This window comes from Pseudoliparis swirei, chromosome 4 (assembly GCF_029220125.1).
Source record: "Pseudoliparis swirei isolate HS2019 ecotype Mariana Trench chromosome 4, NWPU_hadal_v1, whole genome shotgun sequence".
Taxonomy (NCBI): domain Eukaryota; kingdom Metazoa; phylum Chordata; class Actinopteri; order Perciformes; family Liparidae; genus Pseudoliparis; species Pseudoliparis swirei.
Genome location: NC_079391.1, coordinates 809510 through 832009, shown reverse-complemented (window position 1 = coordinate 832009; position 22500 = coordinate 809510). Strand labels below are relative to the sequence as shown.

At 48.8% G+C, this 22500-nt stretch overlaps 2 protein-coding genes across 3 annotated transcripts in view; both read right to left on the bottom strand.

Annotated features, from left to right (window-relative positions):
* The window catches only part of heatr3 (HEAT repeat containing 3), a 21579-nt gene extending 14725 nt beyond the window's left edge, over window positions 1-6854 (bottom strand). For both annotated transcript variants that reach the window (XM_056413067.1, XM_056413068.1), the window contains exons 1-3: window positions 6531-6854; window positions 5522-5694; window positions 2382-2469 (exon numbers count right to left, since the gene is read on the bottom strand). In XM_056413067.1, coding sequence (XP_056269042.1) covers window positions 2382-2469; window positions 5522-5694; window positions 6531-6656 — 387 coding nt within the window. In that variant the 5' untranslated portion in view covers window positions 6657-6854. The remainder of the gene's footprint in view (window positions 1-2381; window positions 2470-5521; window positions 5695-6530) is intronic.
* Window positions 6855-6939: 85 nt separating this feature from the next.
* Window positions 6940-15674, bottom strand: cnep1r1 (CTD nuclear envelope phosphatase 1 regulatory subunit 1). Its single transcript, XM_056413078.1, has 6 exons — window positions 15460-15674; window positions 9468-9539; window positions 9094-9167; window positions 7433-7542; window positions 7296-7350; window positions 6940-7221 (listed from the first exon to the last, which is right to left on the bottom strand). Exons 1-6 carry the CDS (start codon window positions 15482-15484, stop codon window positions 7180-7182), a joined length of 378 nt encoding a protein of 125 aa, XP_056269053.1. The 5' UTR covers window positions 15485-15674; the 3' UTR covers window positions 6940-7179.
* Window positions 15675-22500: the final 6826 nt, after the last annotated feature.

Below are 22500 nucleotides of genomic sequence, written 5' to 3'. Positions count from 1 at the left end.
CATCTTTGATGGACGTGTCGCGTCTCGGCCAATCAGCGTTCAGATGTCCACAGCGTTTGGGAAGTTAGGTTAGCTTGAATGTTAGCCCGCTACATCTGCTGCTGTCACGCTGCACGGTGTAGCGATGCTAACAAAGTACCCGTGCGTTAAACACGATGTGATTTAGCATATTTTTAGTATCGATCCTTCATTAAAAGAGCGATCAGAGCTCACGCTGCTCCGCTCCGTTAAATGCTGTCTGCACGTGCAGCGCTCACAGCGAGTGGGGGCGTGGCTTATCTCCGTTGCCTTTCTCCGTGGAAAAATATTTTCCGCTATCCGCCACGGAATAAATAACCACGTTTTCTCCGTTATCCTCTTGTGGAAATGCCACACACGTGGTGACATGTAGCGCCCTGGTGTCTGGGGTCATGACGTCACCCGGAGGCGCACTCAGCTCCGTGAATGTCTCCGACGACGTGAAGGACTTCCGCATCCAGCGCCACGCGAGCAGCAGCAGCCAATTAGATTCATCAACAGAGGAGCAGCTCAGCGCTGATTGGCTCTCACAACGCAGCGTTCTGTCCTCTCCCTCCCTCTGGTTTCTCCTGCGCCGCTCTGCGCTCAACTCAACTTTGTTTATACTCCGTGACTTAATGAGCGCCGTAATAATCGTGCGACACAACGAATCGATAATGAAATTTGTTGCCAACTATTTTAATAATCGATTTTTATCGATTTTATCGATTCGTTGTTGCAGCCCTAGATTAAACCCACTGAGGCCTCGTGCTGTAACATCTGGATTAAACCCACCGAGGCCTCGTGCTGTAACATCTGGATTAAACCCACTGAGGCCTCGTGCTGCAACATCTGGATTAAACACACCGAGGCCTCGTGCTGTAACATCTGGATTAAACACACCGAGGCCTCGTGCTGTAACATCTGGATTAAACACCGAGGCCTCGTGCTGTAACATCTGGATTAAACACACCGAGGCCTCGTGCTGTAACATCTGGATTAAACACACCGAGGCCTCGTGCTGTAACATCTGGATTAAACACACCGAGGCCTCGTGCTGCAACATCTGGATTAAACCCACTGAGGCCTCGTGCTGTAACATCTGGATTAAACACACCGAGGCCTCGTGCTGTAACATCTGGATTAAACCCACTGAGGCCTCGTGCTGTAACATCTGGATTAAACACACCGAGGCCTCGTGCTGTAACATCTGGATTAAACACACCGAGGCCTCGTGCTGTAACATCTGGATTAAACCCACCGAGGCCTCGTGCTGCAACATCTGGATTAAACCCACCGAGGCCTCGTGCTGTAACATCTGGATTAAACACACCGAGGCCTCGTGCTTTAACATCTGGATTAAACCCACCGAGGCCTCGTGCTGCAACATCTGGATTAAACCCACTGAGGCCTCGTGCTGTAACATCTGGATTAAACACACCGAGGCCTCGTGCTGTAACATCTGGATTAAACACACCGAGGCCTCGTGCTGTAACATCTGGATTAAACCCACCGAGGCCTCGTGCTGCAACATCTGGATTACACCCACCGAGGCCTCGTGCTGCAACATCTGGATTAAACCCACCGAGGCCTCGTGCTGTAACATCTGGATTAAACACACCGAGGCCTCGTGCTGTAACATCTGGATTAAACACACCGAGGCCTCGTGCTGTAACATCTGGATTAAACACACCGAGGCCTCGTGCTGCAACATCTGGATTAAACCCACTGAGGCCTCGTGCTGTAACATCTGGATTAAACACACCGAGGCCTCGTGCTGTAACATCTGGATTAAACACACTGAGGCCTCGTGCTGTAACATCTGGATTAAACACACCGAGGCCTCGTGCTGTAACATCTGGATTAAACCCACCGAGGCCTCGTGCTGCAACATCTGGATTAAACCCACTGAGGCCTCGTGCTGCAACATCTGGATTAAACACACCGAGGCCTCGTGCTGTAACATCTGGATTAAACACACCGAGGCCTCGTGCTGTAACATCTGGATTAAACACACCGAGGCCTCGTGCTGTAACATCTGGATTAAACACACTGAGGCCTCGTGCTGTAACATCTGGATTAAACACACCGAGGCCTCGTGCTGTAACATCTGGATTAAACACACCGAGGCCTCGTGCTTTAACATCTGGATTAAACCCACCGAGGCCTCGTGCTGCAACATCTGGATTAAACCCACCGAGGCCTCGTGCTGTAACATCTGGATTAAACCCACTGAGGCCTCGTGCTGTAACATCTGGATTAAACCCACCGAGGCCTCGTGCTGTAACATCTGGATTAAACCCACTGAGGCCTCGTGCTGTAACATCTGGATTAAACCCAGAGGCCTCGTGCTGTATCTGGTGGGATCTGAGGAGACGGCTCACCTCTCTCAGCAGCGCCGTCAGAGGAGTCATGACGTCGTGCTTCACCATGTCCTCACACGCCTCCTGACCGCCACACACACTCAGGTTCCTGTGAGAGAGAGACATCGCATGAGTGGCTGGAGTCTGTTTGTGTGAGAGATGTGTGTGTGTGTGGGTGGGGGGGGGGTCTCGGAGAAGGCTCTGTTCATATGGAGACTACTTCCCGAAAGCCTTTATTTTGTAAGTGCATTTGTATGTTATGGATCCTTTTATTTTGAAGTTCTTCCAGCGAGACAGGAAGTAGTTGTAAATGTCGTAAGTCCATTATACTTTAATTTCTATTACTATTTAATGTATGTGTTCTGATTAGGGATGAGAATTGATACGATTTTAACGATTCCGATGCCTTATCGATTCCTGCTTATCGATTCGATTCCTTCTCGATTCTTTTATCGATTCTTATTGGGCAAGGGGTGAAAAAAAGAGCACAAACGGGTTTATTTACATTAATTTTCTTTTATATATTTTTCTATAATGCTGCACACACCATATACAGTATATGCATACATACACATTAAAAAAAAAAAATAACCAAAAACATTTATACATATTCCTCTTGAATTTAAAATAAAACTTACATAACTTAACCCTCCTGTCGCCTTCGGGTCAATATGACCCGATTCAATGTTTCACCCTCCTGTTACCTTTATATTTACTAACATATTTTACCCTTGAGGTCAATATGACCCCAGCTATTAAAATCTCCAGAAAATTATTAGAATTAATATTGTTTTCCAAGTTTAAGTGTGAGGTACTTTATGTTTGTTTGTTGACTCCCGAAAGAACACCGACATTAAACATTGAATCGGGTCAAATTGACCCGAAGGCGACACAAGGGTTAAATAAAATGTATTCTGTTTAATTTAAACATGTTCCTAGACATTACAGTGCTCCTTCCTTTTTTTAAAGGGTATATGAACTGAGCTGCCAAAAATGAAACTAGCAGTGGCAAATACCAAGTGAGCAACCATCAATTGTATGGATCAAAAACAATTCTTGTGCAGAAAAATAAGCATGTCTGCTTTCTCCGGGAGGATCCGCGATCTCTCAGGACTTCTTGTGTCTCCAGCCGTGGAGAACACGCTCTCAGATGGAGGATGAACACAAAGATATGAGGAGGTGGACAAGACGTGTTGTAGCCTGAGACCCAGACGACCAGCCTCTGAACCGGTCTGACTCTGACCCTCATCAGATGAATGGGATGGCAATGGAGATTATTTATATAGTGAAAGCTGGTTTACACAATGAAACAAATGGCACTAACAAAATCGCTGAATTTGCTGAGCTGCCATAAAGCCACATGAAGAGGGGAGGCGAACACGACCTCTGCCTCAATGGAGGGGGCTGACAATGGAAGATTCTGTAGCTAAGCTAGCGTAGCTATATGCTACGTTTAATAATGGATTAAAAATCGATATGCTCAGTTTAATAATGGGTTCACACGATAACGCGAACGTTTGCTGATAACACACGCCCTCCGATCATTAACACCGCTACGATCAAACATTTCTCAAAACTGGACTTTCAATCCAAACGTGAAGTGATCAATAATGGGACCAATGCGGAGCTCAAATGTGTGCTTCAAACAAAGGACAGAAGATAACGTGATCCACACAATAAAGGCAAATGGCTTCACAGTGAGTGGTTGTGATCACTTGTGAGGAGTTTACCTTGGACAGAAAGAGATGAAGCCGACGTTAGCTGAGCTGCTGCATCGAACTCTGACATTCCTGTCATTCCACGCTGTGTTCAAATGCTTCTTGATATGATATGGGTTTTATTGTCATTGCATAGAGTACAGGTACAGAAGCAACGAAATTGAAAAGAAAGGGGATGGAAGATTACAGCATAACATGAGGGAAGAGAGGCGAGAAAAAAACAACCCCCCGACTATGCCCCTAGGGGTACAGTGTGGGAGCAGGAAAAAAACACCTTAGCACATAAGCACATACATCTTAAACATAAATTGCAACGAGTAGGAAGGGGGGAGGGGAGGTAAGCCAAAGACTGGGTGATCTAAGCCCAGCCATTGGGGGCAGGAGGTGACCAGCACCGACAAGCAGCCAGCCCGGTCCTTCAGCCATTACAGCGCCGATCACAGGCCCGCCCTGTCACACTGGGGGGACGAAGCAGACGAAGGCGTGGGATGGGGGAGGGGGGTAGTGAATGCATTTCAGTGTATGTTAAGTTCGTGTGAGCGTGGCCTGGTATGTCGTCCTCCCCCAGGCCACAACAGACAAAGTTCTCAGTCCGCAAGATGGTCGTTGCCATGGAGATAGCCTTGAAGGGTCCTGGGGAGAAAACAACCACAGGTGTCTGTGGATAGGGGGAAGGGAATGAGAGAGATTCTCGTTTCAGTGATCTTCGGGGGAGTTGTTGTTCCAGTAACGGCCTTGGCCAAGGCCCGTCCTGGTAAGGGAGCCGAAAGCATCTTTGTTGTATTTCCTCCCTTCGACGAAATAGACTTTTTACACACGTTACAAGTGGCGTAGTTGTCATGTTGTCGTGTGAAATGGAGCCAAACTTAAGAACGCCTCTGCCTCGTTGCCATGTTTGCTGCAGTCTGAAGAAGAAACGGAAAAAATTCGCGCATGCGCAACGCCACAGAGGACCGCTAAAGAACCTTAAAGAACCTTAAAGAATGTGGCTGACGATCCCAAACAATCGGTTCACTGGGAACCGGTTCTAAAACAGAACCGGTTCTCGATGCCCATCCCTAGTTCTGATGTTCATATCTTGTTACTCAAATACATTTAAAGTTCAAATTCCCACATGTTGAGCATTTTGAGCCATTATTTTAATTTGCGATGGGAAACAGGCATTAGATTAGTCGACTAACCGGAAGAATAGTCGATATATTAGTCGATTATGAAAATAATCGTTAGTTGCAGCCCTAAGTCTCACATCCATGAACCCAGAGTTGAGGCGTACCGGAGAGCAAAGGTCACAGCGCGGTTACGGTCGTACTCGGATACGATCGGGGCGAGATGATCGCTGGTGACGTCTGAATGCGTTGGCTTTGTTTTTTACAGGACCGTAAACCGAGTCCTGTGACCTGTATGTAGTTGGGGTCATGAACCCGTCTCTGGACCGCGGCTCACCTGAGCGCCCCTGCGGCGGTCTCCCTGACCGCCAGGCTGTTGTCCAGCAGCATGGGCCCGAGGCGCCGCACCGCGTCCCTCTGGAGGAACACCGGGATGGTCTGACTCTGCTGCACCACCCGGGAGATGCTGGCGCAGGCAAACTCTCTCACGTCGGCACTGGGACTCTGCAGCTGTGGAAACACGCAGCAAACACCACCGCGATTATATAATCCATCCATCCACTCTCATCCTCTTAATCCGGGGTCGGGTCGCCGGGGCAGCAGACCCAGCAGGATGACCCAGACTTCCCTCTCGCCCAAAACATCTTCCAGCTCATTCTGGGGGATCCCGAGGCGTCACAGGCCAGCCGGGAGATTTAATCCCTGCAGCGTGTGCTGGGTCTTCCCCGGGGTCTCCTCCCATTGGACGTGCTTGATTGTATAATATATATATATACATTATTTATATAAATATATTTATATAGTTTATCATATATAAATTATCATATATAAATATGTGTATAAATATATTTAGATAAGATATATTTATATATATAAATATTATACATATAAATTATATATATATAAAATATATATATGAAATATAAATCAATATATATAATATATATACACATTATATATATAGAAATATATAATATATATAAATTATATATATAAAAAATCTATATGTATATCATATATAAATGTTTATATATAATAACATATTAAATACGTCAATTATATATATATATTATATAAATATATTTATAATATAAAAATAGTATATATAATATATAAATAACATATATAAAAATATATTTTATATGTAATAATATATAATAAGAACAATTGACAATTGTCTCCAGGTCACTTAATAAAAGGTTACTGAAATCACATTTAAATGTATTCACTTATCGGTTTCACCAATAACATCCCGTTGCCTAATTCATTGACCGTGTAGTTAGTTACATGTCTATGCACCACGTCATGTAACATCAGTTATGTGAGCTCCATCATGAAGACCGTACTTTCTCCAGCAGCTCCGCCGCCGGGCAGCTCTCCTCCGCGGGCTGCTCCTCCTCGGCCTCTCGGGCCGGTAACCCGGCCGCGCTGAACTGCGGCCGCTTGAACTTCGTCGTTTTACTTTTACCCATTTCAGCCCTGAAAGTGCAAAGTGCGCACGCAACGTGGTTCTTAGCCGTGTTCTTCCAGACGGGTTCACTCGGGACGAACACACGCTCAGCTCCCGTTTAAGAGCAGGCCATGTGGACAAGCGTTCTGCCGTAAAGTGGTTCTTGTACCAGAAACGAGAGCTGTCGTAAAACCACCGGGACGCAACGACACTAACGTAAAGCCGTATTGGGATGTTCATCTTTTATAAACAGCAAATAAACCATAAACAAGACGCTTTACGTGTAATTATACCAAACTATTAAACAGTTTTTACAACTTAGGTATTTATTAGGTAAATAATGTTAAAAAATAGAAACATTTTGTTAAAATACATGCTCAGCATCAGAAACGGAAATAAACAGATCTGAGCTCTCATCTTCAATCATGACATCACAGTGACACATTTAAAAGTTCACGACTTCTCTCTTCCACTGTGACGACCGTCCTGCTCGGCGAGCTTCAGACCACCGAAGGACTCCAGAGGGGTCAGAGGCCTCTCAGAGGTCACTGGATGTTCGGCCGAGGCTTGAGAATAAGCTTCCCCGTCTGCGAAGAGACGGACGCAACATCAAAAATACAAAGTGGTCGTCTTTGAGTCGTTCCATGAAAGAGTAACTCACGTCGTCACAGGACATGTTGTATTCTGCTAAAACGGTTCGACAGCGGGCGGCGATGCTGGAGGCACGAGTCAAAGAGCTCAACCTGAACGATGGCGAGTGAGACGGCCGACTACTCGCTCTACTGTCAACGAGGATACATTGAAGGGGCCACGACCCGTTTGTGTATCCCAGCGAAGAAGAGGGCGATGAGAGTGATGCAGCTGATGGTGAAGAAGGGATGATTCCACAGCGATGAAAAGAAAGAGACCTGCAGAACGAGAAGAACAGAGCAACGTCTTCAGGTCCAGAACACGACGCTCCTCTGATCGGAGACACAGTGGAACAGGAACAACATCATCCAGGAGGCCCGCGCTCACCAACCAAGAGACAAGACGACAATAACACACACTGGACGTTACAGAGGTCCTGAAGAAGGTTTGGACATCATGACAAATGGGAACAATGGCAGTTGATCCTAAAGACTTAAAGTTAACTCATTAAGGAGGAAGAGGAACCAGGAGATAGAGGAGAGAAAGCTTGAGGTGAAGAGGAGGAAGAGAAGAGAGCTTGAAGTGAAAAAGGGGAAGAGGATGAAGAGGAGAAGGAGCTGGAGGGGAAGAGGAGGAAGAAGAGGGCGAGCTGGAGGCGAGGAAGAGACATCAAGTTGACTCATTAAGGTTCCTTCAAGGAGGAACATCTCTTGCAACATTTAAAATGTAGGAATCTTTTAAGTTTCTTTCTGTGTGGAGGAGAGGCTGAGGGTCTCCAGTGTTCAGGCAGCAGCACGCGATGCTGGGCTCAACTCCCTTTAAACGCCAGAGCTAAAGAAAGAGAAGCCCAGAGGGATGCTCTATGGCGTGAATATGAACTCTAATCTATTGAATAGACAACGTAGGAAATTAGACATTTTCTAAAGTAAAGCTCAGTCAAGAGTCCGTCTTCTGATGGTTTCTTCAGTCAACATGATGCGGTCATCGTAAAGAGAAAAGGACGAGCATCAAATATCGTTCCCCCCCCCATTCATCCTCTGGTCAATGAGACCTCACAGTGAACCTGAATGAATCATGTGCTCAAAGGTCGGAATCCATCACGAAGCAGGAAAACCCTGAATGTGACATAAAGCGTGTGACTGTATGTGGTGCTGCTCGTCTCTGAACGGATCCCCGTCCTCTGGCGCGGTCGGGAGACGGTCGATGGCTGTTCCTGGTTTGCCTTCAGGGAGCTGGTATCAAGGTGGTCGTGTGAGCACGCGGGCTCAAGGGCTCCACGTCAGCCCATAATCAGCTGCGGCTGTTCAATGAGTCGGAATACGAAGTCCAGACGGCTGCTTCAGCTTCTGGGAGGAACAGTTCATTCTGAGCAGCAGCAGAGCTCCGGGCGCCGAGCCGTCACTGCGTCTGGAGGCCGGGGCGAGCCTCATCGTCCACTGGAAGCTCTCGTCTTGAAACGGTGAGATTACATTATATTTAATTCAGCCGACGCTTTCATCCAAAGCGACTGAGAGCGGCTGCAGGGAGACACTCGGGGTGAAGCGTCTTGCTCAAGGACACAGCGACTAGGGCGGGGATTGAACCGCCGACCCCCGATTGAAAGACGGCCCTGCTGACCTCTGACCCACAGTCAGCAATAATCCCCCAAAACATAAACGGTGAACTGAGGCTCGTTTATAATTCCTGCGTCAGGAACGCAGTCCTCGTGTTTATATGTCGGCTCTGTAATCAGAGAAGAGACCGGCCCGGCGTGCTCCTGCTCCGGTACTGACCTCCTGCTCCGGTACTGACCTCCTGCTCCGGTACTGACCTCCTGCTCCGGTACTGACCTTCTGCGTGTCCGGGTCGATCAACCAGTTCCACGCCCCAGTAGCCGTGCAGACAGACACCACGATCAGGATCACTGAAAGCAGAAGGACACATCACAGACACCACAGACACATCACAGACACCACAGACACCACAGACACCACAGACACACCAGACACACCAGACACACCAGACACACCACAGACACACCACAGACACATCACAGACACCACGATCAGGATCACTGAAAGCAGAAGGACACATCACAGACACCACAGACACATCACAGACACCACAGACACCACAGACACACCAGACACATCACAGACACATCACAGACACACCACAGACACATCACAGACACGTCGGTCTGTGCTCAACCTGCTGGACTTACTTCTCCAGCGGCCTGTGGCCGGCTGCAGGCAGGAGACGTACTCCGTGAGCCTCCTCTCGAAGGCCTTCAGGTCTGAAACGATCAACAATGAGACTCTGGACCCTCAATGAGACTCTGGACCCTCAATGAGGCTCTGGACCCTCAATGAGACTCTAGACCCTCAATGAGACTCTGGACCCTCAATGAGACTGTGGACCCTCAATGAGACTCTGGACCCTCAATGAGGCTCTGGACCCTCAATGAGGCTCTGGACCCTCAATGAGACTGTGGACCCTCAATGAGACTGTGGACCCTCAATGAGACTCTGGACCCTCAATGAGACTGTGGACCCTCAATGAGACTCTGGACCCTCAATGAGACTCTGGACCCTCAATGAGGCTCTGGACCCTCAATGAGACTCTGGACCCTCAATGAGACTGTGGACCCTCAATGAGACTCTGGACCCTCAATGAGACTCTGGACCCTCAATGAGGCTCTGGACCCTCAATGAGACTCTGGAACCTCAACGACCCTCAATGAGACTCTGGACCCTCAATGAGGCTCTGGACCCTCAATGAGACTCTGGAGGCTCTGGACCCTCAATGAGGCTCTGGGCCCTCAATGAGACTCTGGACCCTCAATGAGACTCTGGACCCTCAATGAGGCTCTGGACCCTCAATGAGACTCTGGACCCTCAATGAGACTCTGGACCCTCAATGAGACTCTGGACCCTCAATGAGACTCTGGACCCTCAATGAGACTCTGGACCCTCAATGAGGCTCTGGACCCTCAATGAGACTCTGGACCCTCAATGAGACTCTGGACCCTCAATGAGACTGTGGACCCTCAATGAGACTCTGGACCCTCAATGAGGCTCTGGACCCTCAATGAGACTCTGGACCCTCAATGAGGCTGTGGACCCTCAATGAGACTGTGGACCCTCAATGAGACTCTGGACCCTCAATGAGACTCTGGACCCTCAATGAGACTCTGGACCCTCAATGAGACTCTGGACCCTCAATGAGACTCTGGACCTCAATGAGACTCTGGACCCTCAATGAGACTCTGGACCCTCAATGAGACTCTGGACCCTCAATGAGGCTCTGGACCCTCAATGAGACTCTGGACCCTCAATGAGACTCTGGACCCTCAATGAGACTCTGGACCCTCAATGAGGCTCTGGACCCTCAATGAGACTCTGGAACCTCAACGACCCTCAATGAGACTCTGGACCCTCAATGAGGCTCTGGACCCTCAACGACCCTCAATGAGACTCTGGACCCTCAATGAGACTCTGGACCCTCAATGAGACTCTGGACCCTCAATGAGACTCTGGACCCTCAATGAGACTCTGGACCTCAATGAGACTCTGACCCTCAATGAGACTCTGGACCCTCAATGAGACTCTGGACCCTCAATGAGACTCTGGACCCTCAATGAGACTCTGGACCCTCAATGAGACTCTGGACCCTCAATGAGACTCTGGACCCTCAATGAGACTGTGGACCCTCAATGAGACTGTGGACCCTCAATGAGACTCTGGACCCTCAATGAGACTGTGGACCCTCAATGAGACTCTGGACCCTCAATGAGACTCTGGACCCTCAATGAGACTCTGGAACCTCAACGACCCTCAATGAGACTCTGAATCCTCAATGAGACTCTGGACCCTCAATGACACTCTGGACCCTCAATGACACTCTGGACCCTCAATGACACTCTGGACCCTCAATGAGACTCTGGACCCTCAATGAGGCTCTGGACCCTCAATGAGACTGTGGACCCTCAATGAGACTCTGGACCCTCAATGAGGCTCTGGACCCTCAATGAGACTCTGGACCCTCAATGAGGCTCTGGACCCTCAATGAGACTGTGGACCCTCAATGAGACTCTGGACCCTCAATGAGGCTCTGGACCCTCAATGAGACTCTGGAACCTCAACGACCCTCAATGAGACTCTGGACCCTCAATGAGACTCTGGACCCTCAATGAGACTGTGGACCCTCAATGAGGCTCTGGACCCTCAATGAGGCTCTGGACCCTCAATGAGACTCTGGACCCTCAATGAGGCTCTGGACCCTCAATGAGACTGTGGACCCTCAATGAGGCTCTGGACCCTCAATGAGGCTCTGGACCCTCAATGAGGCTCTGGACCCTCAATGAGACTCTGGAACCTCAACGACCCTCAATGAGACTCTGGACCCTCAATGACACTCTGGACCCTCAGCTCTGGACCTCAATGAGACTCTGGACCTCAATGAGACTCTGGACCCTCAATGAGACTCTGGACCCTCAATGAGACCTCAATGAGACTCTGACCCTCAATGAGACTCTGGACCCTCAATGAGACTCTGGACCTCAATGAGACTGGACCCTCAATGAGACTCTGGACCCTCAATGAGACTGTGGACCTCAATGAGGCTCTGGACCCTCAATGAGACTCTGGACCCTCAATGAGACTGTGGACCCTCAATGAGACTCTGGACCCTCAATGAGACTCTGGACCCTCAATGAGACTCTGGACCCTCAATGAGACTCTGGACCCTCAATGAGACTCTGGACCCTCAATGAGGCTCTGGACCCTCAATGAGACTGTGAAACCTCAATGAGACTCTGGACCCTGAATGAGACTCTGGACCCTCAATGAGACTCTGGACCCTCAATGAGACTCTGGACCCTCAATGAGACTCTGGACCCTCAATGAGACTCTGGACCCTCAATGAGACTCTGGACCCTCAATGAGACTCTGGACCTCAATGAGACTCTGACCCTCAATGAGACTCTGGACCCTCAATGAGACTCTGGACCCTCAATGAGACTCTGGACCCTCAATGAGACTCTGGACCCTCAATGAGACTCTGGACCCTCAATGAGACTCTGGACCCTCAATGAGACTCTGGAACCTCAATGACCCTCAATGAGACTCTGGACCCTCAATGAGGCTCTGGACCCTCAATGAGACTCTGGACCCTCAATGAGGCTCTGGACCCTCAATGAGACTCTGGACCCTGGACCCTCAATGAGACTCTGGACCTCAATGAGACTCTGGACCCTCAATGAGACTCTGGACCTCAATGAGACTCTGGACCCTCAATGAGACTCTGGACCCTCAATGAGACTCTGGACCCTCAATGACACTCTGGACCCTCAATGAGACTCTGGACCCTCAATGAGACTCTGGACCCTCAATGAGACTCTGGACCCTCAATGAGACTCTGGACCCTCAATGAGACTCTGGAGGCTCTGGACCCTCAATGAGACTCTGGAACCTCAATGAGACTCTGGACCCTCAATGAGACTGGACCCTCAATGAGACTCTGGACCCCCAATGAGACTCTGGGCCCACAATGAGCCTCTGGACCCTCAATGAGACTCTGGACCTCAATGAGACTCTGGACCCTCAATGAGACTCTGGACCCTCAATGAGACTCTGGACCCTCAATGAGCTCTGGACCCTCAATGAGACTCTGGACCCTCAATGACCTCAATGAGACTCTGGACCTCAATGAGGCTCTGGACCCTCAATGAGACTCTGGACCCTCAATGAGACTCTGGACCTCAATGAGACTCTGGACCCTCAATGAGACTCTGGACCCTCAATGAGACTCTGGACCTCAATGAGGCTCTGGACCCTCAATGAGACTCTGGACCCTCAATGAGACTCTGGACCTCAATGAGACTCTGGACCTCAATGAGACTCTGGACCCTCAATGAGACTCTGGACCCTCAATGAGACTCTGGACCTCAATGAGACTCTGGACCCTCAATGAGACTCTGGACCTCAATGAGACTCTGGACCCTCAATGAGGCTCTGGACCCTCAATGAGACTCTGGACCCTCAATGAGACTCTGGACCCTCAATGAGACTCTGGACCCTCAATGAGACTCTGGACCCTCAATGAGACTGTGGACCCTCAATGAGACTCTGGACCCTCAATGAGACTCTGGACCCTCAATGAGACTCTGGACCCTCAATGAGACTCTGGACCCTCAATGAGACTCTGGACCTCAATGAGACTCTGGACCCTCAATGAGACTCTGGACCCTCAATGAGACTCTGGACCCTCAATGAGGCTCTGGACCCTCAATGAGACTGTGGACCCTCAATGAGACTCTGGACCCTCAATGAGGCTCTAGACCCTCAATGAGGCTCTGGACCCTCAATGAGACTCTGGAACCTCAACGACCCTCAATGAGACTCTGGACCCTCAATGAGGCTCTGGACCCTCAATGAGACTCTGGACCCTCAATGAGACTCTGGACCCTCAATGAGACTGTGGACCCTCAATGAGACTCTGGACCCTCAATGAGACTGTGGACCCTCAATGAGGCTCTGGACCCTCAATGAGGCTCTGGACCCTCAATGAGACTCTGGACCCTCAATGAGACTCTGGACCCTCAATGAGGCTCTGGACCCTCAATGAGACTCTGGACCCTCAATGAGGCTCTGGACCCTCAATGAGACTCTGGACCTCAATGAGACTCTGGACCCTCAATGAGACTCTGGACCCTCAATGAGGCTCTGGACCCTCAATGAGACTCTGGACCCTCAATGAGGCTCTGGACCCTCAATGAGACTCTGGACCCTCAATGAGACTCTGGACCCTCAATGAGACTCTGGACCCTCAATGAGACCCTCAATGAGACTCTGGACCCTCAATGAGACTGTGGACCCTCAATGAGACTCTGGACCCTCAATGAGGCTCTGGACCCTCAATGAGACTCTGGACCCTCAATGAGGCTCTGGACCCTCAATGAGACTCTGGACCCTCAATGAGACTCTGGAACCTCAATGAGACTCTGGACCCTCAATGAGACTCTGGACCCTCAATGAGACTCTGGACCCTCAATGAGACTCTGGACCCTCAATGAGACTCTGGACCCTCAATGAGACTCTGGACCCTCAATGAGACTCTGGACCCTCAATGAGGCTCTGGACCCTCAATGAGACTCTGGACCCTCAATGACACTCTGGACCCTCAATGAGACTCTGGACCCTCAATGAGGCTCTGGACCCTCAATGAGACTCTGGAGGCTCTGGACCCTCAATGAGGCTCTGGGCCCTCAATGACACTCTGGACCCTCAATGAGACTCTGGACCCTCAATGAGGCTCTGGACCCTCAATGAGGCTCTGGGCCCTCAATGAGACTCTGGACCCTCAATGAGACTCTGGACCCTCAATGAGACTCTGGACCCTCAATGAGACTCTGGACCCTCAATGAGGCTCTGGACCCTCAATGAGACTCTGGACCCTCAATGAGACTCTGGACCCTCAATGAGACTGTGGACCCTCAATGAGACTCTGGACCCTCAATGAGACTCTGGACCCTCAATGAGACTCTGGACCCTCAATGAGACTGTGGACCCTCAATGAGACTCTGGACCCTCAATGAGACTCTGGACCCTCAATGAGACTGTGGACCCTCAATGAGACTCTGGACCCTCAATGAGACTCTGGACCCTCAATGAGACTCTGGACCCTCAATGAGACTCTGGACCCTCAATGAGACTCTGGACCCTCAATGAGACTGTGGACCCTCAATGAGACTCTGGACCCTCAATGAGACTGTGGACCCTCAATGAGACTCTGGACCCTCAATGAGACTCTGGACCCTCAATGAGGCTCTGGACCCTCAATGAGGCTCTGGACCCTCAATGAGACTCTGGACCCTCAATGAGGCTCTGGACCCTCAATGAGGCTCTGGACCCTCACCGGGGGCTTCTCTGCAGCTTCATGGAGTTACACTGAATGCAAATATTATATTATTATAGTAAATATAACCAACACACGTGAGATCGTTGAAATGGAAAACAGCTGAATACTTATTGTGAGTTAGCATCAATGCTAGCTGAGTGTCGTTAGAGGACTACGCTAGCAGCTAACTCGGCTAACCCGGCTAGCTTCGTAATGTCCTCTGGAGACGTCAGAGTGTGATCCTTCTGGTGTGTGAGGATCCACCGGGAGGATCCACCGGGAGGATCCCCCGTGAGCGGTGTGTGACGTCCCGTTACCTTCGGCCTGCTCCAGGGAGTTCATCTCCGGGTCCCGGCAGCCTGCTGGGGGAGACTGCCGTCAAGCGGAACGGTGTGTGGCGCGACGGGCGCTCGGAGCGGACAAAAAGGACGAACCCCGAAGAGTTAAAAACTAATTATAAAAAGTAACGCTAAACAACGAGGATATGTTGTACATTGTGTCACATGACAGTATTAACTGTACCGTTTTCAAATTATTTATGTTAAATTACATTTGACTCTACTCTATATATTTTATAACAATTTAATTGTGGCGTTAACTAATCAGCATGTCTTTGCATTTTAAAGCGTTTAGCACTCTAGCCAACTCTAGTCAACATAGAGGAAGAGGAAGAGGAAGAGGACACATCCGGGGACCACGGGCGACATCACGTGTGACGTGGATGTGAAAGTGGGATCCAAAACCACGCCCACCGTCTTTACAATAAAATGTGTTTTAACCAAAATATAGTTTTTTCTTTGTTTCAATTAGTTTGAACCACCATATTGTATTACTCTACTTTAATTCTACATTTCTTTGTGTTTTTTATTGAACTTCCTCAAAGTAAAAGTACTTGAGTACAATATTCTAGTATGAAGCATCGTTTCAGCTCAAACTGTAGTACCTCCAGTGAACACAAGGTGGCAGTATATTCAATATATATGTTTAACATACGCTTGTTTTGAGATTATTATCTTACTGTTATAATTCTGTTGATATAAATGAAGTCCGTGCAAAACACGATCTACTCTGTTTCTACTAACCTACTGCATTAATTAAATAAAACATGCAATGATAATCTTCCCTCACAGACACACGCGTCCTCTGCATCTACACGAACACACATAACCATCCTGAGCGAATAGAGACCGCTTCTATTCTTCTTTTTACCGTTGCAGTTGAATTACAAACACAAACTTCAATGAGATGATAATGCTATGCTAGATGAAGAATGGTGGATGAATTTGGTTTCTCTCCTGTTTCTGGCATCACGAGTAACGTCTGGTCTCCATCTCCTCTTCGTCCTCCTCCTCTTCCTCTCGCGGCTTTTTAAAAAGGATTGTGAGGTTTTAATATTTTAAATATTTTGATGAGTTTCATTTTGACAGAAGTGTTGAGTCTCTTTTGGCTTGTGAACGACTTTGAGGTCCAACCACGCTGACGTCATCGTTAAGGTATTTTTTATAGGCTGAGAGAAGGGCCCCGAATCTTGTCTTGCAGGCTATTTTTACTTAGAGACAGTGTTACAAGCTTGGGGCGATGGGCATGAAAGAGGTGCATTGTGGGAGTTGTATTCAGATATCCAATGAAAGCTGACTGTCTTTATCTTTAAGAAGAAGACTACAGGTTTAGGCTGAGATTTGAGTTCAAAGAAAAGGTCAAAACTTGATGACCTATAATAACAAACCCAGTTATGTGATTATACTTCATTCACTGCAGTTTCCCTGCAGATGAACACATGTGCACATCTTCTTCTTCTCTCACTTCTTCTCCGTCTCCATGTGTTTGACACATGTCATCTCTCATGTCGGACTGTTGGACTCCAGGAGCTGAAGATGTCGTCCAGCAGGAAGAACAAAGGCCACGAGACGAGCTGACAGAATGATTTCACAGACGGAGACACGAGCCTGATGCTCTTCTGGCTGCAGCGCGGTCCAGCTGTAGTCCCCCCAAACCAGAGGAGACCGCCTAATGGAGCAGAAACCACGGATCACACATGTTCCTGCTCACTTCAACATGAGGCTGGCGTGTGCGTGAGCTGCTTCATGCTCCATGTGTGGGTCGTTTTCCAGATCCGCCCGTCTATTTTCTGTCTTTGCGGCTCTTTTCCAAAAAGAAAAAAAAAGGCAGAAAAACCATAATTTTTAGTTTTTAGAGTCAAAGTGAAGAATCAGCAGAGAGAAACTATGATTACGCAACACTGAGCAACGACATCATCTTTAATAAAAGTTGTTCTTAAGTTCATGTTGTGAAGAACGGAGAAATAATGTTTACAAGAAATCTTTAATAAAAGACAAGTGTTACACTCTTGAAGAGAAGATGGACAGAAACACAACACACACCATGATGTACACACCCATTGTTCAAGAGAATCACATACACACACACACACAAGGAGAGAGAGACTGATAACTTTACTGATTCTCTTCCATATCCACCTAGCGTGTGTTTTTTGGCTGTTGTTACACGTGTCACCCACAGGGGGCGCTGTGACACAGACAACATGAACCAGGCGTCAGGGAGCAGCAACCCTCAGTCTGAAGAATAATCCTCTCATTGGACCAGAGCAGCAGGGACCGGCTTCATGGAGGAGGAGGAGGCGGAGGAGGAGGAGGAGCTGGAGGAGGAAGAGGAGAAGGAGTAGGAGTAGCTGGAGGGGGAAGAGGAGGAGGAGTAGTTGGAGGAGGAAGAGGAGGAGGAGTAGGAGTAGCTGGAGGGGGAGGAGCAGGAGTAGGAGTAGATGGAGGAGGAGTTGGAGGAGGAAGAGATGGAGGAGTAGGAGTAGCTGGAGGGGGAGGAGCAGGAGTAGGAGTAGATGGAGGAGGAGTTGGAGGAGGAAGAGATGGAGGAGTAGGAGTAGCTGGAGGAGGAGGAGGAGGAGTAGCTGGAGGAGGAAGAGGAGGAGGAGTAGGAGTAGCTGGAGGAGGAAGAGGAGGAGGAGTAGGAGTAGCTGGAGGAGGAAGAGGAGGAGGAGTAGGAGTAGCTGGAGGGGGAAGAGGAGGAGTAGGAGTAGTTGGAGGAGGAAGAGGAGCAGGAGTAGGAGTAGATGGAGGAGGAGGAGTAGGAGGAGTAGGAGTAGCTGGAGGAGGAGGAGTAGCTGGAAGAGGAGGAGGAGCAGGAGGCGCTGGAGGAGGAAGAGGAGGAGGAGCAGGAGGCGCTGGAGGAGGAGGAGGAGCAGGAGGCGCTGCTAGAGCGTGCCCTCGTCCAGCAGCTTGTTGATGCCGCTGCAGATCTTCCTCAGCTCAGGATCTTCTTCTGGGCCTGCAGGGCCAGGGCCAGCAGCCCGTGGTGGAGAGAGCAGAGGTTGAGACAGTGGTCGATGCGCGGGGCCTTAAAGAGACAGTACGCCCTCAGCCTGGCCTTAATGCAGCAGACACCCTACAGGGCTTAAGAGACAGTACAGCACTCAGCCTGGCCTTAGAGACAGTACAGACACCCTACAGCCTGGCCTTAAGAGACAGTACAGACACCTACAGGTGCCTTAAAGAGACAGTACAGACACCCTACAGCCTGGCCTTAAAGAGACAGTACAGACACCCTACAGCGTGGCCTTAAAGAGACAGTACAGACACCCTACAGCATGGCCTTAAAGAGACAGTACAGACACCCTACAGCCTGGCCTTAAAGAGACAGTACAGACACCACTACAGCATGGCCTTAAAGAGACAGTACAGACACCACTACAGCATGGCCTTAAAGAGACAGTACAGACACCCTACAGCATGGCCTTAAAGAGACAGTACAGACACCCTACAGCGTGGCCTTAAAGAGACAGTACAGACACCCTACAGCCTGGCCTTAAAGAGACAGCACAGACACCCTACAGCGTGGCCTTAAAGAGACAGTACAGACACCCTACAGCCTGGCCTTAAAGAGACAGTACAGACACCCTACAGCGTGGCCTTAAAGAGACAGTACAGACACCCTACAGCCTGGCCTTAAAGAGACAGTACAGACACCCTACAGCGTGGCCTTAAAGAGACAGTACAGACACCCTACAGCGTGGCCTTAAAGAGACAGTACAGACACCCTACAGCCTGGCCTTAAAGAGACAGTACAGACACCCTACAGCCTGGCCTTAAAGAGACAGTACAGACACCCTACAGCCTGGCCTTAAAGAGACAGTACAGACACCCTACAGCCTGGCCTTAAAGAGACAGTACAGACACCCTACAGCATGGCCTTAAAGAGACAGTACAGACACCCTTACAGCCTGGCCGTAAAGAGACAGCACAGACACCCTACAGCCTGGCCTTAAAGAGACAGCACAGACACCCTACAGCGTGGCCTTAAAGAGACAGTACAGACACCCTACAGCGTGGCCTTAAAGAGACAGTACAGACACCCTACAGCCTGGCCTTAAAGAGACAGTACAGACACCCTACAGCCTGGCCTTAAAGAGACAGCACAGACACCCTACAGCGTGGCCTTAAAGAGACAGTACAGACACCCTACAGCCTGGCCTTAAAGAGACAGCACAGACACCCTACAGCGTGGCCTTAAAGAGACAGTACAGACACCCTACAGCCTGGCCTTAAAGAGACAGCACAGACACCCTACAGCGTGGCCTTAAAGAGACAGTACAGACACCCTACAGCGTGGCCTTAAAGAGACAGTACAGACACCCTACAGCCTGGCCTTAAAGAGACAGCACAGACACCCTACAGCGTGGCCTTAAAGAGACAGTACAGACACCCTACAGCCTGGCCTTAAAGAGACAGTACAGACACCCTACAGCATGGCCTTAAAGAGACAGTACAGACACCCTTACAGCCTGGCCGTAAAGAGACAGTACAGACACCCTACAGCCTGGCCTTAACGAGACAGTACAGACAGCACTACAGCATGGCCTTAAAGAGACAGTAACAGTGGCAGTGCGTCCATAGAGGGCGCTAGGGCGCCGCCCCTCTTAAGATTTTGAGATGGAAAAAAAAAGAAGAAGAAAAAAAAATGATATATCCTGTCAAAAAACATTATATACCAAATCATTTAAATAGCAAATATACCATGTTGACGTGCTAAATGTGTGTGGGAGACCGTACGCCTGTCAACAACCACTTAAGTTAAATGTGACATAAATAATATATCGCCACTCATCCTCACAGAGAGAAGCCCCGCCCCATTTTCGGGGCTCCGGCCCAACGTGTGTGTGCGGCAGTGAGCAAACATTTCACGGTCGTTTCGGCAAGGACGGCTTCTCATTGGCGGATGAAACGTGAATCTTGGGGCACAAACATGTGCCCTGGCCAATGACATTGTTTCTTATTTCACGTGACTGGACTATTCGGCCAATCAGAGACCGGTATCGTTCCCTCAGCCAGAGAGCTCCACGAAGCTACGGGAGCAGGTAGCTAACGGAGCTGTTAGCTGGAGCTCAGTGAGTAATGCGCTGTTTAATTTCCCCTGTCTGTTGTTCCAAAGTCCTGGGACTGAAACTCTCTGTACTACAACGGGGGGAGGGGTCTAAAGAGCTGCAGACAAGTGGAAAGCACGAATGTTAACGCAGCATCTAGCTAACAGCATGAAGCTAACCCTGTTTGCAGAGCAGAGCAGCAGAAGGAGACCGAACTGCATCGAAAACACAAACACCCAATGTACAATGTGCTGCATCTCTTTCTGACTATTCTGCTCTGAACCTCTTTCATGTGAGGGTGAAACTCTTTTATTGTGTAAACCTCTGAAACCCAACCCAATGTTCCTTAAAGCTGCTCTGAACCTCTCATGCCCAAAGTTACAGTGTGTTGATAGTTGTTGTTGGACCGTGTTGAGCACGCTGTGTTCTTGAAATAAAGCTTTGTTTTTTACTATATTCTACTCAAAACCTCTTTTCTTCTCATTGTTGAGTGATATTTAAACCGCGTCGCCCAACTGCGCCCCCCCCCAAATATTTCACCAGCCGCCACTGGACAGTAACAGAGATTACTACAACGTGGCCTTAAAGAGACAGTAACAGACACCACTACAGCATGGCCTTAAAGAGACAGTACATACACCGCTACAGCATGGCCTTAAAGAGACAGTACAGAAATCACTCCAGCGTGGCCTTAAAGAGACAGTACAGAAATCACTCCAGCGTGGCCTTAAAGAGACAATACAGACACCAGTACAGCATGGCCTTAAAGAGACAGTACAGACATCACTACAGCGTGACCTTAAAGAGACGGTAATATACATCACTACAGCATGACCTTAAAGGGACAGTAACATAGACCAGTACAGCGTGGCCTTAAAGAGACAGTAACATACACCAGTACAGTGTGGCCTTAAAGAATCAGTGGACGTTATGATCCTGCTGGAGTAGCTTGTCATGCACTGATAGTTGTAGACACTAAGTGGCAGCAGAACGAGCTGGAAACAAGACACTGACATATCATTGACCTCATGACCTTGTTGTCAAGCAGAAACAGCCAAATGTGCATTTATTTGAAGTCTGTTCGTTTCCTATTAACGTTAATCCAATAATTCTGTTTTGGTTTCCACCTCCTGCATGTTCTGTTGTGTTCAGCGCTAATTTCGTCGATTTGCGATGACGCAAAACAAACTTTCAAAAGAACACGAGGAACACTAACCGATGAGAGGCAGTGAGATGTTAGTTTCAGAAACACAGAAGCCCAGCAGTGATACTAAAGTCCCACGCCGATCGTTCACATGAAGATAAACGATTCTCGGCGGGATTTGTTTCGTACTTTAAAGTTAATAAGGTGCCAGAGTAAATAAATATAGAAAAGAAAACAAACTCCAAAGAAAGAAGATGGGATAGCAAGTTGAGGATCCCTGAACACTGGCACATGTTATTAATACAGTCTTCAGTTTGTTGACATGTCACAGCTGACTTCCATCTGGAGGAACAGGAAACTCTGTTGACTCTGTAATATAAATATGGGTTCTTCCCTCCTCCTGTGTTCACATCGCCCTCCATAATACAAGTAGAAGTCAGGTCTCATGTGCAGAAGCATTCTGAGACTGCTTCCTGTCTTCATTCCTCTCATCTCTGTGTAACAGGACCATTGGATCCGTGTGCATGTGACCTCATCATTATGAAGACCACACAGCTCTCGGGGACTCGGACTCGTCCTCCAATCTACTCCAGACAAGATGTAAAGACTGCAGCGGAACTCAAGGTCAGCGTTGTTCTTTGAAAGAAGTTACAGGAGTTACAGAAGTTACAGAATCCTGCAAAGCTCGAACCCTCACGTGAAGCAGCAGCGTCCTGAAGGTGAGGGTTCAGCAGATGAGCCCAAAGCAACATCTGCTTTGTTGTCAATATAAGTGAAGACAACAGAAAGCAGGATTCACCTCATCTGAGTGTGTGTGTGTGT

What these genes read in the sequence shown, in the direction of transcription:
- cnep1r1 (XM_056413078.1), bottom strand. Translation starts at nt 15,484, where the DNA reads ATGAACTCCCTGGAGCAGGCCGAAG. An exon ending in CTCCCTGGAGCAGGCCGAAG is followed by an intron (nt 9,540 to 15,459) that starts GTAACGGGACGT and finishes TGATCGTTTCAG; the next exon opens with ACCTGAAGGCCTTCGAGAGG. An exon ending in ACAACATGTCCTGTGACGAC is followed by an intron (nt 7,222 to 7,295) that starts GTGAGTTACTCT and finishes GTCTCTTCGCAG; the next exon opens with ACGGGGAAGCTTATTCTCAA.